This window comes from Leptosomus discolor, chromosome 8 (assembly GCF_034619465.1).
Source record: "Leptosomus discolor isolate bLepDis1 chromosome 8, bLepDis1.hap2, whole genome shotgun sequence".
Classification (NCBI taxonomy): Eukaryota; Metazoa; Chordata; class Aves; order Leptosomiformes; family Leptosomidae; genus Leptosomus; species Leptosomus discolor.
The window spans coordinates 10,210,995-10,225,849 of NC_141398.1; the positions used below are offsets into that span (position 1 = coordinate 10,210,995).

At 44.4% G+C, this 14,855-nt stretch overlaps 1 protein-coding gene across 2 annotated transcripts in view; it reads left to right on the forward strand.

Annotated features, from left to right (window-relative positions):
• Positions 1–14,855, forward strand: part of TMEM245 (transmembrane protein 245) — an 88,220-nt gene that overhangs the window by 49,257 nt on the left and 24,108 nt on the right. For both annotated transcript variants that reach the window (XM_086469218.1, XM_086469219.1), the window contains 2 exons: positions 3,321–3,443; positions 8,438–8,583. In XM_086469218.1, the coding sequence (XP_086325344.1) occupies positions 3,321–3,443; positions 8,438–8,583 (269 nt within the window). The remainder of the gene's footprint in view (positions 1–3,320; positions 3,444–8,437; positions 8,584–14,855) is intronic.

Here is a 14,855-nt window from a genome sequence, read left to right on the forward strand (position 1 = left end):
TTCTCATCCTAGGGTTGACAAGCGTCTGTCTTGAAATATTAATGGTACGTATGCAGAAATAGGAACTTACTCTATAGCTGGAGATGACTCCTAAAAGATGCACCTGCTTTCCTGAGACATACTGAAGCTGAATGAAAGGAACTGTTCACACTTAACTCTAACGCAAATGCTAGTGATAACTAATTCAGCACTTCCGATCAATGGCTCTACCCAACAAGGATGTTCTTCTAGGAGAACCATTCCCGATGTTGATTGAACCACCCAATAACTGCATTCAAGCTAACTGTAGTTGTATCTCCTGGTTATCAGCTCCTTAGGCTAAAGCTTCTAGAGAAAGTGTTAAACAAATAACAGCCTATACTGGAGGAACACCCTATGTTGAAGGAAACTTTCCCAGCCCCCACCAGATGTATGCTCTCTTGTAGCAGGTGGAACAAGCCCCTCTCCTTGTGAATCAGTATCAGCTCAGCTGATGTGTTGCAAGTGATGGTGGAAGAGGGAGGGAATTAATGATTGTTGTGATTAGTACTTAGAAGACTGATAAATCAGGCTAGTTTTAATCTTTAAAACAAAACTTTACTAGACCAGCTTTCGTTAACAACATGCTTCATGCTAATGACTTGTTTTACAGTCTACTAATTGTTATTGTTATATATACAAAGTGGTCAGTCCTTATAACAGTCATACCCTACATGAGCTGTGAGGATAAAGTACCGTTGTGGTGGTGCTATGTAGTTGGCACCAACAGCCACTCTCCGTCATGGTGTGAGTCACAAAAGTCAAAGTGAACAGGCTCAAGAGCTCTTAAATACAGAAAGCTGCAACTGAAATGGACATCATCTTCCCTCAGATGAAGGAGTTTGTCCTTTTATGAAGTGTTTTTGTTTCTGGATGGCTCCCACCCCTTGACCTCTGCCCTGGACTATGTGCTGTGTGGTACTTGGAGAGGCATTACTTTTCCAGGTCCTGGCAGGTGCCTGCTTGTTTCTTTTTTTTCCCTTACTTAGTTGATACTGCATTTTCTTAAAGCAAAAGCAGTCTTTTCCCAGCTCTTAAGGTTGTGTGTCTTCCCGAGTGCAACTACTTGTGTTTCAGGGGCCTTTGTTTTCAACCTGTGTCCCTATTTTCAAGGCCTTTGCTGCTGTTCTATGATTAAACTCCACATCAGAACAGGAGACCTGGGCACCAAGCTCCTGTTCACACGCCAGGTTCTAGTAACAAGCTTAAACATCTGGGGCTGGAGCCTTACACAGTTAGTGTACAACTTATGGCCTGTTATTAGCAATGGCAGTACTATTTTTATTTAATACCAACTGAAAAGCCTCTGCTTTAGCTACAAAATGTTCCCTCAAAAATCACTGTCCTCTGTGTTTACAGGCCTCATAGTGTAACGTACACTTAATAAAGTTACCTGGTGACTGCATGAATCTGTGCCGCTGCTGCACCCCCAGAATGAATTCTTAATCCATGTGTCAGGGTTTAAGCCCACCCAGCCAACAACAAAGCACCGTGCAGCCGCTCGCTCACCCCTCATCCCAGGGCCCTCCGCGGGTGCAGGGCGACCTCTGGGCCACCACTGGGCTGCAGGGGCTCAGCCGCCACCCCACTGCGGGCTGCGGGGGAACCTCTGCTCCGGCACAGCTCCCCCGCTCCTGCCTCGCTGACCCGGGGGGCCGCAGGGCTGGCTCTCTCACATCCCCCTCCTCTCCTCGGCTCGCAGACAAAGACTCACAAACAAAGAACTTGCCCAGTGGCTTTTTCCACTCTTAAACAGGGTTATTTGCAGAGGCGCTGGTTGGCCTGGCCTTGGTCAGAGGCGGGTCCGAATTTGAGCTGGGGAAGCTTCTCGAAGCCTCTTACAGGAGCCGCCTGTGTAGCCCCCTTGCCTGCTACCAAAACCCCGCCAGACACCAACCCAACACACCACAGAAGAAGGAAGGGGACAGGTACCAATGGGAGAACATATTTCAGCAGAATGTCCTCTTTACTTCTAACCTCGCTTGAATTCTCAAGAGAGACTTAATAAAATCTGCTCGAAAGATGATCCTTAAAATTCATAATTCCCTTTAAATAGTAAGCATGAACCTCATAGATCTTTCTAGTTTTACTATGTGTTGAAATTCTTTGTTGCTTCCCCCAGCACTTCCTCCCTCCCAAGTTTATGCTTAATAAATTATCTTCTGTGTGTTTCACTGTTCTAAAGGAGAGGCAGTCGCATTGCCAACGCTCCTTTGCTCTACCAGTGCCAGCTACTGGGTTTTTTTGTTTGGTTGGGTTTTGTTTTGTTTTGTTTTAATTCTGTCAATAAACCAAGAGTAACCATTGCTAGTTTTGAAGTCTTCACTTACAGATTTGAACTTGGAGAAGGGCTTTTGTAAAAAAGATTTTACAGTTTTTCCAGTTATATTAGTTAGTCTGAAAGAAGGTACGGCTTTTTGTAACCTTGTTTCTTTGTATGTTGGAATCACTTTGGCTAATACATTCTTACTGTATTCCTTCTGAATTAAATATTTGTTACGAAACTACTGTGCATTACATTTAGGATGACTCCACGTGCCATGCCTTTATGTTGTTAATGTCTCGTGAAGTTGCTGCCCTATTCAGATTGATGTATCTACATCCATACGTAAACTAATTTGGCTGTGGTGGGTATTCTGTGTTTAAAGGCATGTCACAAAACTACTCTTCACTGTCTGTAACTAATAAGCAATCAGTTCCCCAAGCCAGTACAAAATTTAATAGATTGTCTAGCGTTGTTTCCATAATTGCTTGACTAACTGATGCATCCCTACTCAGAATCACAACTTGCGTAGCTGTCTGCAGACATTGTGAAAATTATGCGTCTAATTACCATAAACCATTTTAAAACCAATTTTAATAAAGTAGTAATTCTATGATTTGATTTGAAGCTGTCTTCAGATTTATTTTTATGTAGTGATGTTACTCCTCGTTCGTGTTTTAGCATTTCTGCTTTAGAAAAGATGAGTTTTCTCTCCCAAGACAAAATGTGCTTTCAGTTGATGGTGATGTTTATTGCAGTAAACAAGTGTCACACATGTAGATTTTTTGCAGTTTTGCATAACAAAATAATTTCGAGCATTGGGAGAAAAATTCTAAAACCTTGTAACCGTCTGCTTAGAAACTTGTCTTTGGTAAAGTAGATGTTTTCACTTGATAAACCTGCTGTAATTTAGGAGTGAGGGAAGATGATTTTTTGAAAAAAGTCTTCTTTCTATAGCTTGACGGAGATGAATCACTCTCTGTCCTAGCTAATACTGCCTAGTGCCTGACTTCGTCTTTGCTTCCCCCTCCTTTTCCAGATCCTGGAGTCTCTGTGGATAGTGATGAGTCGCAATGTGAGCCTCTTGTTTACTACAGTTACAACATTGGTGACAATCCTCTTCCACAGCGGGACAGCTCTTCTCAATTTTGTGCTTTCAGTGGTAAGTAGTATGTCGTCGGTTTACATGGTCTGTTTTACTGAAGGAACCTCATTGTACATGTTGTAACAATGTAGAATGAAACCTAAAGCATTGAAAACATCGTAGAATCACAGAATGTATTGGGTTGGAAGGGACCTCTAAAGGTCATCTAGTCCAACCCCCTACAGTAAGCAGGGACATCTCTAACTAGGTCAGGTTGCTCAGAGCCCCATCAAGCCTGACCTTGAATGCCTCCAGGGATGGGGCTTCCACTGCCTCTCTGGGCAACCTGTTCCAGTGATCCACCACCCTCATACTGAAGAACTTCTTCCTAATGTCCAACCTAAATCTAGCACTTTCTAGCTTGAAGCCATTACCCCTCGTCCAATCCTCTAACCTTATGTAATACAAAAATTCTGGTAAGATTTTGTAACTTTCAGATCTGTTCTTTGGGTGGCATTCTAGGCAAAAGGAAAGATTTGTGTAACTTCCACATTGAGGAGCTGGCAGTCTTCCTATCATTCTGTTTATGAAATTTTTTTTTCTGGTGTTGAAGATACTGAGCAGTCACTTGTGATATCCTACATAACTACTGAAATCTTACGGCATGTCCTCATAAACGTATCCTTAAACAAGCCAATGCCTTCAGAAGAGGGGAAAAATTGTTACAGGGAAAGGTCAGCAAAAGTATTTATTTCACAAGGATTACCTTATATTCCCTTTTTAAATGAAATGTCTTCAGCATAAAAAATCTATGTGAGGGGGTTGTGTTGTTTCTATTTAACCTCTGTGGGCTCTTAATTGCAGAATGCTTCCTACACAGAGTAAATTCTTACTAGTGTTATTGCCCGCACTGAGTAGTAGTCTCTGAAACCTTTTTATTAAAGGTGTTTTCTTCAAAGGATGTATTACTTTTTCCTGTATTATCTGAGCTAGGTGTTTATGGTTTCTTCTGTTTCTAAACGCCAAGCTGTGTGGGGTAACTTGTAATGGTTGAGGTACCTTCTTTCTTCTCATTTGCTTTGCTGTGACAGCTGTTACTTAAAAGTAAAACCTCCTAAAATACTGACCTGGGACTTTTTCCTCTCTTAACTGACAAATAGTGATTGTGGAAGCTCGACTGAAATCCATGTCCTGGTTTTTAGTTCAGCAATCATAAACATTTGTTAGAAAACAAAGTGTTTTGCTAGTTTAACTTCATTGATGCTTGCTCAGGAGGGAGGTCTTTGTAGACAAGCTGCAAAATTGAAATAATGTTTAACAGCACTTCAAGGCAGCTGTAGTTTAAGAAAGAACAGATCACAGTAAGACTTAATGGAATGGCTGTCTTGAACTGAAGAAAATCACTGCCACTTAATTTTGTTGTTCTCCAGTTACCTTTCAGTTAGTAAGGAAAAGATCACATGGGAATATTTCCTTTTTTTTTCCTTAGTCCACAACTTCACCCCTGATGACACATGGAAAATTATGTCTGAGAAGTTAGTATACTTAAAAATGACAAGTTTGGATAGTAATTGCAGATGATTAATGCACTCCTTGCTCAGACACAAAATTTAGCTGTAGATGCCTAATGGCTTGTACCAAGCTCATTACATCCTGTTGCTGTGATGCATGATCCTGCCTTTTTGTCTGTCAGCAGGGTCTTGCCACTTGCTGGGGCGCTGTGCAGTAGCTGGTTTAGCAGAGCTAGTTCGGATAATGCTGTGTTGGAATTCTTTTAAAGATTAGATGCCCTAAAGGCTACTCTGTTTCCTCCGCTTGTGTTGTAGGTTGAACATGTTACTTAAAAATGGTCATATAAAGCTTTCCTCACCAAAACACATCAGTCCTGCATTCATGATTTCTTGGGTTTGACCATGAGCTTCCATTTTGCACTCCTAGTTATCCTAGATATATAGGAAAGATTTGCTTTAATAAATGTGTCGGTTCTTTCTGTAGATTCTCAATAATGGTAGCCTTTGAAATACAAACAGTGGGACTGATAAATTAGAAATATCATGGTGCTATAACTTAGTCTTGTTTGCACCTTCCATTTCATAGGCCATTGTGTCTGTTCCGAGGCATGGTTTCTCATCTTTACGAAGGTCTTTTGCAAAGGTTCTTGCTACAAAAACTAAACAAATTTTTTTTAAAAACACAAGAGGTAAATTAATGGAACTTGTTTTAATAGTGTTTAGTGTGGGTTTGTTAACAGCTTATGACTGAAAGGGCTTAAATTTAGGATATTCAGTAAATAGCCTGCACTGAATAAAGATTAATACAGTCCATTACTTGGGGCCATAACTAAACAAAAATGCTAGTTGTGAGAATTTAGTTGAACCTTAATACCTTTTTAGGATAACAGAACTGTCGTGGAGTCCATGTAGAAATCATATAACTACTTCTTAGGTTTTTTTCTTGTGCCTTTTTTTTTCCTCTTTCCCTCTGCAACAGCTTAATGCAGTAAGCAGAGAAAATCCAGATGTGACCCTAGGATAAATCACTGCAGCTTTCTGAACTTTTGTGACGTGCATTGTACTGAATCCCGTTTGGTATTATGTCACTGTTAGATTTACCTGCTATTCATGTTCCTTCAGAGCTAAAGAAAAATAACCTCCAAGTGAGAAGATGACCAGAAATTACCTTAACAGTTCTTATTCCTCTGGGGTCTCAAGCCATACTTACATCTTACGTTGTAGTGAGATCTTTTTTTCCAGTAATTTCCTTTCCAGGGCTGGTTATATTTAATAATTTAGTTCTTATTTAAGCTGAGTTTTCTGCTGTCTTTGGGAAAGTCTTGAAATAAGAAGTTCATGGTTTCCTTGGAAAACCCTCACTATTCTCCAGTAAGGAGAAGGAGCTTTCATATAGAGTTCATTTTGAACTTGAAGACAAATGGTTTCAGAGGTTTTGATTGCTCTAGTTTCATTGCTGCATCTCTGACTGCTACCTGGCCCAATATCTTTTCCCCATCTCCCTTTTCTAAAATGCAGTTTTGGAATGGAATTTTTACATTTTGAATGGACTGAACCCTAAAGCTATTTTCTGCATATTTTGTGTGTTGCTGTGCTCCAGCCAGCAGTGTCAGCTGAAAAAGCTGTCTTGAAAATGCCATGTCTGTGTTTTGACAAAAGATATATTTAATAGGCTACTGAGGGAAGTTTTTTTTTCTAAAAATGAAACAGGAGGGATTCTTTTAAATTATGCCTAGGTAGAGCTGTGTTGAAAAGAAAGCACTACTCGACCTTTAACTGTACTTCTATGTTTTCATTTGGCAGATTCTTAGTTGCTGCAGAAGAGTTTTTGCTAGTTTGAAGTGGCACAAACGAGTGTAAATTTTCCAACAAGAAAATTCCTGAAGGGGTTAGCTTTTCAACTGATTGCACTTCAGTCCAGGTTTAGGCGTTTTGAATAAAAACTAAAATAGTGAATTTTATTGTGATAAATGGTTTTAAAATTGTGCTTTAAAACGTAAAAATGATGGACACTTTGTTCAGAACCTCCATTTTGAAAAAGACCTCTTCCATCAAAACATTCAGTAGGAAGTAAGTCTGTGTAGCATATCCATCCATGTATTCAGATCCTCAACAGACATTTGAAAACTGCTCATTAGTTACATGAGGGCCACTTCTGTTTCGCTTGTGGGTACAAGTTCCTATCCGCACACACAGCATTACAGAGGATGCTAAAATCTGATTCAAGTTTTAAGATTTACTCATTTGAAATTGTAACAAAACATAGCTGATGCTGCTACTGGCACTGGATTATTTCCCATTAAACCAAGGCCTAATTCAGTTGGGTGTTCTTGGGTTTTTTGTGGCGTTTTTATGATCTCAAGAGAAATGCTAACAGTGTGCTGTTTAAATGTGCTGATGTAATGACTTGTTTTAGCAGATAGATTAGTTTATCGCCCCAGGCAGAAGCTACACACCTGGCAAGGTGGAATACAGCCTAAACCTATATATGACAATTTGGAAAGAGATCACAGCAGTGTGACTTTCCAAGTTAAAGTCTGCAAGGATGGAGGGAAGTAGTAGTAACATTTTACTGAATTCCTTTCAAAAGATAAAGGAATTTGGAACAGAGACAAATGGATGGCATTCTTGAGACTGGTAATGGAATATTGTGTGTTGTGCTGTCTGCATATTTTTTTCTGAGTGTGTTCAGAGAGAATGCAGGAAAAGGGCACGAGGTGTCTGCAGGCTGGATAACATGCTTGAAAGTAAGAGACTTTCGGAGGTCAGGCTGTTTGGCTTCTCAGAAGATTAAGATGTGGTTTGTTCTAGGAAAAAAGTATATTGGAAATAAGGAAAGTGAAAGAATTCTTTTCAATCTTGGGAAGAGAGAAAAAAGATGAAGCAAATATAAGCCATAGTTCACCATCGGAGCGTATAGAATGGGTTTTCCTTGTTTGAGGTATTTTTTCAAGCTAGACACGTTTCTTTGATGTATGCTTAGCCCAAGAAGTTGCTGAGCCCACTAACAGGAAAATAAGGAGACTATAGTGGACTGCGACATACAGAAAGCTTATACAGTCTGATTGTGGTTTTTTGGTCTTTAAATGGAAACAGTGGAATTGCCATTACTTCTGCTGAGACTCATCTTCAAACTCCCAGGAGTATTCAGTCAGGATTGCCAGCCTAGTAAATATGCTAAATTTTATGTTTGTTTGGGCTTTTTTTAACAATGGATATTACTATTCAATGATTCCTTGATATGCTAAACATGCTGGGGAAAACCAAAACAAAAGAAAAAAACCACCAGAAAAACCCAACTAGAATGTTGATCTAGATGTGACTTTGGGAAGAGGCTGAACAGGGCTAAAAGTTTTATAATGTTTAGCTGTAACTGTTAAGTTCTTTGTGGAGCAGGGGAAGAAATTAGTCTTCTAGCTCTGTGTGTTTCTCTAAATCATAGCTTGTGGAATAGTATTTTGTGCTTTTCCAATGAAGTTCGGTATCTGAAGCATAGCTGCATGCTGTAGTTCTGGAAAGTATTAATTGCCTTTTAATTTAGAACTCCAATTTGTTTTGCAGGTGATTTTTTTGACCACGCTGTTCTACCTATTGAGTTCCAGTGATGAGTACTACAAGCCAGTAAAGTGGGTGATAAGCCTGACACCTTTGTCTCAGCCAGGTCCCTCCTCAAATATAGTTGGCCAATCTGTGGAGGAAGCAATAAGGTATGTTGTTGATTTCTTGCCCTTTCTGGAAAATTCTTTTGTAAATTTGATGTTCAACTACTTCAAATACTTAGCAATTGCAACAGCTTATGTTTCAAAGATGAGTTGCAAATCTCAAAGATGAGTTGCAAATCTCAAAAGATTTTCAAGAAACTAGCATTGATTCCCCCATGACTGTGAAAAGAGAGGTTTGACTGGACTTGCCTAAAAAAAATTTCAAGAGGTATGCGCTGTAGTACGTACGAATATTTTATAAAACTGATAACCCATGACATCCCTAACCCATCAGGAAGCAGTGTATTTGCAGCTACGTTGGCATCAATGACTAGTGCAGTTCAGTAGGAGCACATTCATACAGCAAAACAGCTGAAATGGAGGGCCTCACATCTGTACTGTACACATCTCAGAGTTACTTAGTTTGAACTATTTTTGGTCTAATCTTGGGGACTAAGTACCCATTCGCAGTTGGAGTGTGTTAGTTATGCTCCTGGAGTGCATTTTTGGAAAGTTCAGTTTCATCTGAGAGAAATCTAGTTCGTGATCTCTGTGAACCAAATTGCACCAAAGGGGAACAACAGGGGAGCGCTCTCCTTATCCTGCTTAACGCACTACTGTGCTGCACCCCCCGAGTGAGCCATAGTGTTTCATGCTTAGTTCCCATTCTTAGATTTTACCTCTAAACTACTATAGTAATTGAAGGAAGATTTTTTTTTTGTGTGTGTGTGTGTGTGTTTTTGAATACGGTTCACTGAGACTTCACAATAAAACAGTTTTTGGGGTGGTACAGTAATGTATTTCATTCATCTGTGATGAATGAAACTGTCAGCTTTTACTTGTTAGCAGCTTGAAACACTAACATGTTGGTAATATAATAAATAGATTTCTCAGAACATTGATGAACTGAGCAAAGTTAACAGACTCCGTGCTAAATTCTATACAAGCGAGCGCTGTTATCTGTTACTGGAATTAAGCTGTTTCTGGATACATTTTAACAATGAGAAGGTTGTATCATGCTGTGTAAGATCTGGAACAACAAAGATAATTGCTGTAGTTGTTTGATGAAGGGGCAATCTAGGTAGAAAGCAGCATATTTGGAATTTGACGAAAAGTTAATAGCACTTCTCTTGAGTGACTGTTGTTGAGTTTTCATTGATCACATGGTTAGTACCTCCATTGTATCTCTTCTGAAGAATGTGAGCAGATTTAGAAACTGAAGCTTGCCTCACAAATTGTTCTGTTTAGCCCTTGGTAGAGGGGAACAGTGTCAAAAAATAGGACATGGCTTCTCTGGGCAAGCGTACAATGCTCTGCAAGGAGGATGGTATTAAATGCAATTTTAAATTTATAGGTCTGTGACGCAGGTAACTATTTGTCAAAGTTTAGAATGGTGCAAAGAAAGAAAATAATGTTAGAGAAGCCACAGGAAAATGAGTAGAAAAGGGGCAGCATGCATCAGTGACTGCAAATACAGTGAGAAAAAGCCAGTGTGTGGAGAATGTGGAATGTGAAGCTGCTTGTCATCTGCAAGAGAACTCAATCTGTGTGTTCACTAAGGTAGCCTGAATCAGTCGTTCATATTTGTTTGTTTGGAGTAGCCTGTACTTGGTGCCTTATTTGAGTTCTTTGGAATGCTTCTTCTGGGACTTTTAGAAGTTTCTCTCTCTTGCTCAGTTGTACCTAAGGATTTATCATAATGCTTCTAGATTATCTTGCATTCCACTCAATACTTACTATGATCATCAGTATGTACATACGAAGAGTATGAAACAAATTCCCATGAATTTATGCATGCCAAATTTGTTACCATATGAAAAACAATTGCCACTGCAAGCCGTTTGTTTTCTCACTAAGTAGCAGCTATGCTATACTCGCTCATGCAAGTTGACCAGAAGTATAGAAACATCAGGTTATAAATCTAGGAAGTCATCAGCTGTGCTCCAGCTCCCATCACTTTTCAGGAGGACATAGCACATGCACAAAGCTAAGAGTGCACCTGAAGTAGTCCTGTCCAGAGGGCGGGGATCCTCCTGGAAAGAGATGCAGTTGCATCTCTATTGCTTATGGGCCAGATGACGTGAAAATCCTCTTCTTCCACATTGTCAGTCACTTCCATTGCTATTTTACTTAAAATGTGTTTGTGAAAAGCACTCAAACGTCGATAAAATCAAGGAAGTCTGATGCTTTGTGTCCTTTGCCCTTTATTTGCGAGAAGAGCAAGGGGGAAAGAAGAGGAGGGCAATCAGCAAATGGTTTCTATAGCTCAAGAAGTCCCTTCACTTGAAGCTGTTATCCAGCAAGCACCTCATCAAACCAAGACATTCTCCCATTCCGGTTTCTCTCGTCAGAGCTGTGTTATGGTGTTTATTGTCCAGACTGTACGTAGCTATAGCTTTTATAAATACTTCTCTAACTCCCTTGTTGATGGGTTTGCACAGACGGTGACAGTTCTCTGTTCACACGGAATGATTTGTGAGCTGTATTGGGTATGAACACCTTTCCAGTCTATTTTGAGCCAGGTGCTGAATCTGACTGTTTCTCTCACAATACCACAGATGTTAAATTTGCGTTTGAGTAGTGGGAGAAAAAGAGCTGCAACTGTGGTGACAGTGCAGGAGTTTTAAAAAAAGTTGAAGGGAATCCAAGAGTTACTTGCTGCAAGCCTGGTAATGAAATGGTAATGAAATGCGCTCCTGGCCTTAGACAGGAAATCTATTTGTCCAGGACAAAAGTAAAGCAAAATACCAGCAACAAATACCAGGTGGTGGGAACCAGCAGGGATTCACCAAGTGCAAGCCATGCTATGCCATGTCGGAACCAAGAGCTGGCTTGGCTAGGCTAGTGGTACAAGGGCAGAGCAGTGAATGACAGAGGATGACTTGGAGGCACACGAGGTACAAGGTGACCTCCCTCAACACCCAGCCCAGCTTCACCAAGAAGCAAGTTCTACCGGGCCCAACATGAGCCTAGCTTTGTGGAGGTGGCTGTCCTAGGGGGACGAGGGGAGAGCAGTGCCTGGCATGCCCTCTGACTTTCGCAAGGCCCATGACACAGCCGGTGAGGGCATCCAGCTGGATGAGACGTGGACAGAAGAAGGGGACTACACGGGGGGAGGACCACTGCCTTGGGCTCAGCAGGGCAAATGCCGCCCGTGTGGCAGCTGGTGGTGGTGTGCCTGAGGTGAATGGTGGGGCTGATGCTGGCGATCATCTGAAGGAAGGGCCTGGGTGGTAGTGGGACAGGCCACCTTCAGCAAGGTTGTGGGTGTGCCCTGCCGTGTGGGGAAGGCAGGAGAGCTGATGGGGATTTGCCTTGCCACGTGGAGAAGGCAGCAGCTTGATGGAAGCCAGGCCCTCCCCTCCCCTGCCCTCTCCCTCAGGGCTTGGTGCAGAAGAGATGGCAGCTCTTCACCACCCCTCATGAAGAGCGCCCCCAACCCTTGACAATCAACAGAAGTACTGTTTCTTGGTGGGAGATGTGGCAGGTGAGCCTGTGGGATGTGCATAGCGTTTGTGTTCAGGTAAACAGGACTCTGCCCTTGTGAACCTGTGTTCGCTAGGACCAACGAGTGCATTGTCTCAAGTTTTTGTTGTTTTTTTTTAGTAATTCCCAAAATGACCTCTGTAATTTTACCTGGCACTGAGGTGAGACTGATGATTTGCAAACAAGAAGTTCCTAGGGTTCAATGCCTTCTTTATGATCATTTTACTCTATTTAAAAAACCCTCCTTGTGTCAAGTTATCGATGTTATAGCCTAAAAACCCGAGAAGGTGAGACACCACCAAAGCACGAAGGTGGGCACGGAAAGGGAAAGTTTCCAAAAGGGGCCTCCTACTCCACGACAGAGCCAAGGAGTGCAGACGCAGTTGCCAAAGTGCCAAATAAGAGAGGCCAAAACCATTTTTATTCTTTTGTAATTGTTCAATATCCCATGGTGAAGGTGGAGAGGCTGGGCCGCTGGTAGGGAGCCATTTGGGTGCTCCTGCGACGCTGTTGGTGCCATTTGATGCAAAGGAGCCCGGATGGCTGGGGTACTGCCGGGTGATTGCTGTGGACCCGCTGCCATCGATGGTTCTTCTGGAGGACGGATCTTCTGAATGAATCTTCTGGATCCAGCTCCAGGGGCTCCAACGGTGTCCTAGAGTGAGCGGTCACGCCTGGGCCGTACACCGTAGCTCAGCAGGTAGACACGCCAGGGCCCCATGGTGTTCCCCTGCGTGCCCACCGCTGCGTGCTCGCCGACGTCGGTTCCGTGAGCATGGGCGAGGGCTCTCGTGGCACGAGGGGTGAGGTGGTTCTCTCTTCTCCTCCTCCTCCTCCTCCTTCTCCTTCTCCTCTGCTGGTTGCCCTTCTTCAGGCTCCTGAGAGGTGACCTCTTCTCTGGCCCTTGTGGCAACCGTCTGTGCGCTGGCTGACGCGAAGGTGGGCAGCCCCCCGCCTCGCCGCTCCGGCTGCTCCCTGGGAGGCCGGCCTGCCTGGGCTCCACAGCGTTCCCTGGTGGGCTTATGGACAGGCGCTGCATGGCCTCGACCAGGGAATCGATGTCTCTGTCGCTGACGGAGCGAGGGGTGATTTTGTTGTTCTTTGTCCTCCTTTGCCGCCTCCATTTCTTCCGCTGCGGTTGAGGGAGGCTGCTCTGTGGTGCCCCACGGCAGGGTGGGCAGCCGTCTGGCTCGCTGCTCCAGCTCCTCTTCCCCCCAGGCATGCTTGGTGTCCGAGGGCTGGAAGCTCTGCGAAGTGTGGGCCAGCTGCAGGGGCCCCTGTCTTTATAGGGCCCGGTAGAGAAGGTAGTGAGGTGGCCATTGTGACGTCAGTTGTGACGCTGGCTGCTACCATGGTGCTTGCCCGAGAGGAAGGCTTCTCCTTGGGCCCAGGGGCCACCCTCCACCTCCCCTCATGAGCCCTGGGCCCCAGCCCCCTCCTTGGCCATGCCTGGGGTCCTCTGGACGAAACGGTGGTGACAATGTTCCGGGAGGGTCGGGAGTCCTCAGTACCCGCCCCCCCCCCCCCCCCCCCCCCCCGCTGGTGCCCTGCAAGGGGCACAGTCCTTCAGCACTCGATAGTGGCTGTGAGGGGGCAAAGCATCCGAACATCCCGCCGACAGGAGGGGGCGCCCAGCCGGCCTGCGCAAGGCCTGCCAGCCCTCCGTAAAAGAATTGCTGGTTGGCAAGTGTTGTGTGGCCTCTTCTTGCCCGTCCCCTGGCCCTGGGGCGTGGAGAGGTGCCGTCTGTTCTGGACAGAGCCCCGAGGGAGAGAGGAGCAGAGGGGCTGGTGTCCTTTGGGCTGCAGTGCCAGCATGACGTGAGGCGCCTGTGGGAGGCCACCGAGGGACGGAGGTCCTTGGGGCGTGGAGGCAGCGGGGGGCTCAGCCTGAGGTGCACCCTTGCTCTGTTCGCTGCTATGGAGGACAGTAGTTCTCACTGCTTTTGCGGTCTCTTGCTTACCCGTTGCGAGAAAGATCTCTCCTGTTTTTTTGGAAGGATCAGGGGCAGCTCCTGAACTGGAGCCTCCTGGCAGGTTTCCAGGAGGAATCTCTTGCCCTTCTCGGGCATCTGCCAGAAGATGACTTGGTGACACGCAAAGGGCAAAGTGACCTCCCTCAACACCCAGCAGAGCTTCACCGAGAACAAGTCGTGCCGGGCCCAACACGAGCCTTGCTTTGTGGAGGTGGCTGTCCTAGGGGGACGAGGGGAGAACAGTGCCTGACATGTCCCCTTGACATTTGCAAGGCCCGTGACACAGCCGGTGAGGGCATCCAGCTGGGGGAGAAGGGGACTACACGGGGGGAGGACAACTGCCTTGGGCTCAGCAGGGCAAATGCCGCCTGTGTGGCAGCTGGTGGTGGTGGTGTGCCTGAGGTGAATGGTGGGGCTGATGCTGGCAATCATCTGAAGGAAGGGCCTGGGTGGTAGTGGGACAGGCCACCTTCAGCAAGGTTGTGGGTGTGCCCTGCCGTGGGGGGAAAGCAGGACAGCTCCTCCTGTTCAAGGAATCACAGAAGCAGAGAGGTTTGGAGAGATTCTTGGATGTCTCCAGTACAAACTCCTGCTCAGAGTAGCCCCAGTTGGATCCTGTTGCTCAGGACTTTAAGTCATGTTTGGATACCCTCAAGGACTGAGTCTCCAGCGCACCTCTGAGCCCCTGTGCCATGTTTAAGTAATTTCTTGGTGGCAATCTTTTCCTTTTACCTAGCTGGGATTTATCCCTGGCCTAATGCTGCACGTTTAGCTCAAGTCACCAGTTAGGTCCACCACTGAGCATTCTTTTCTTGATGC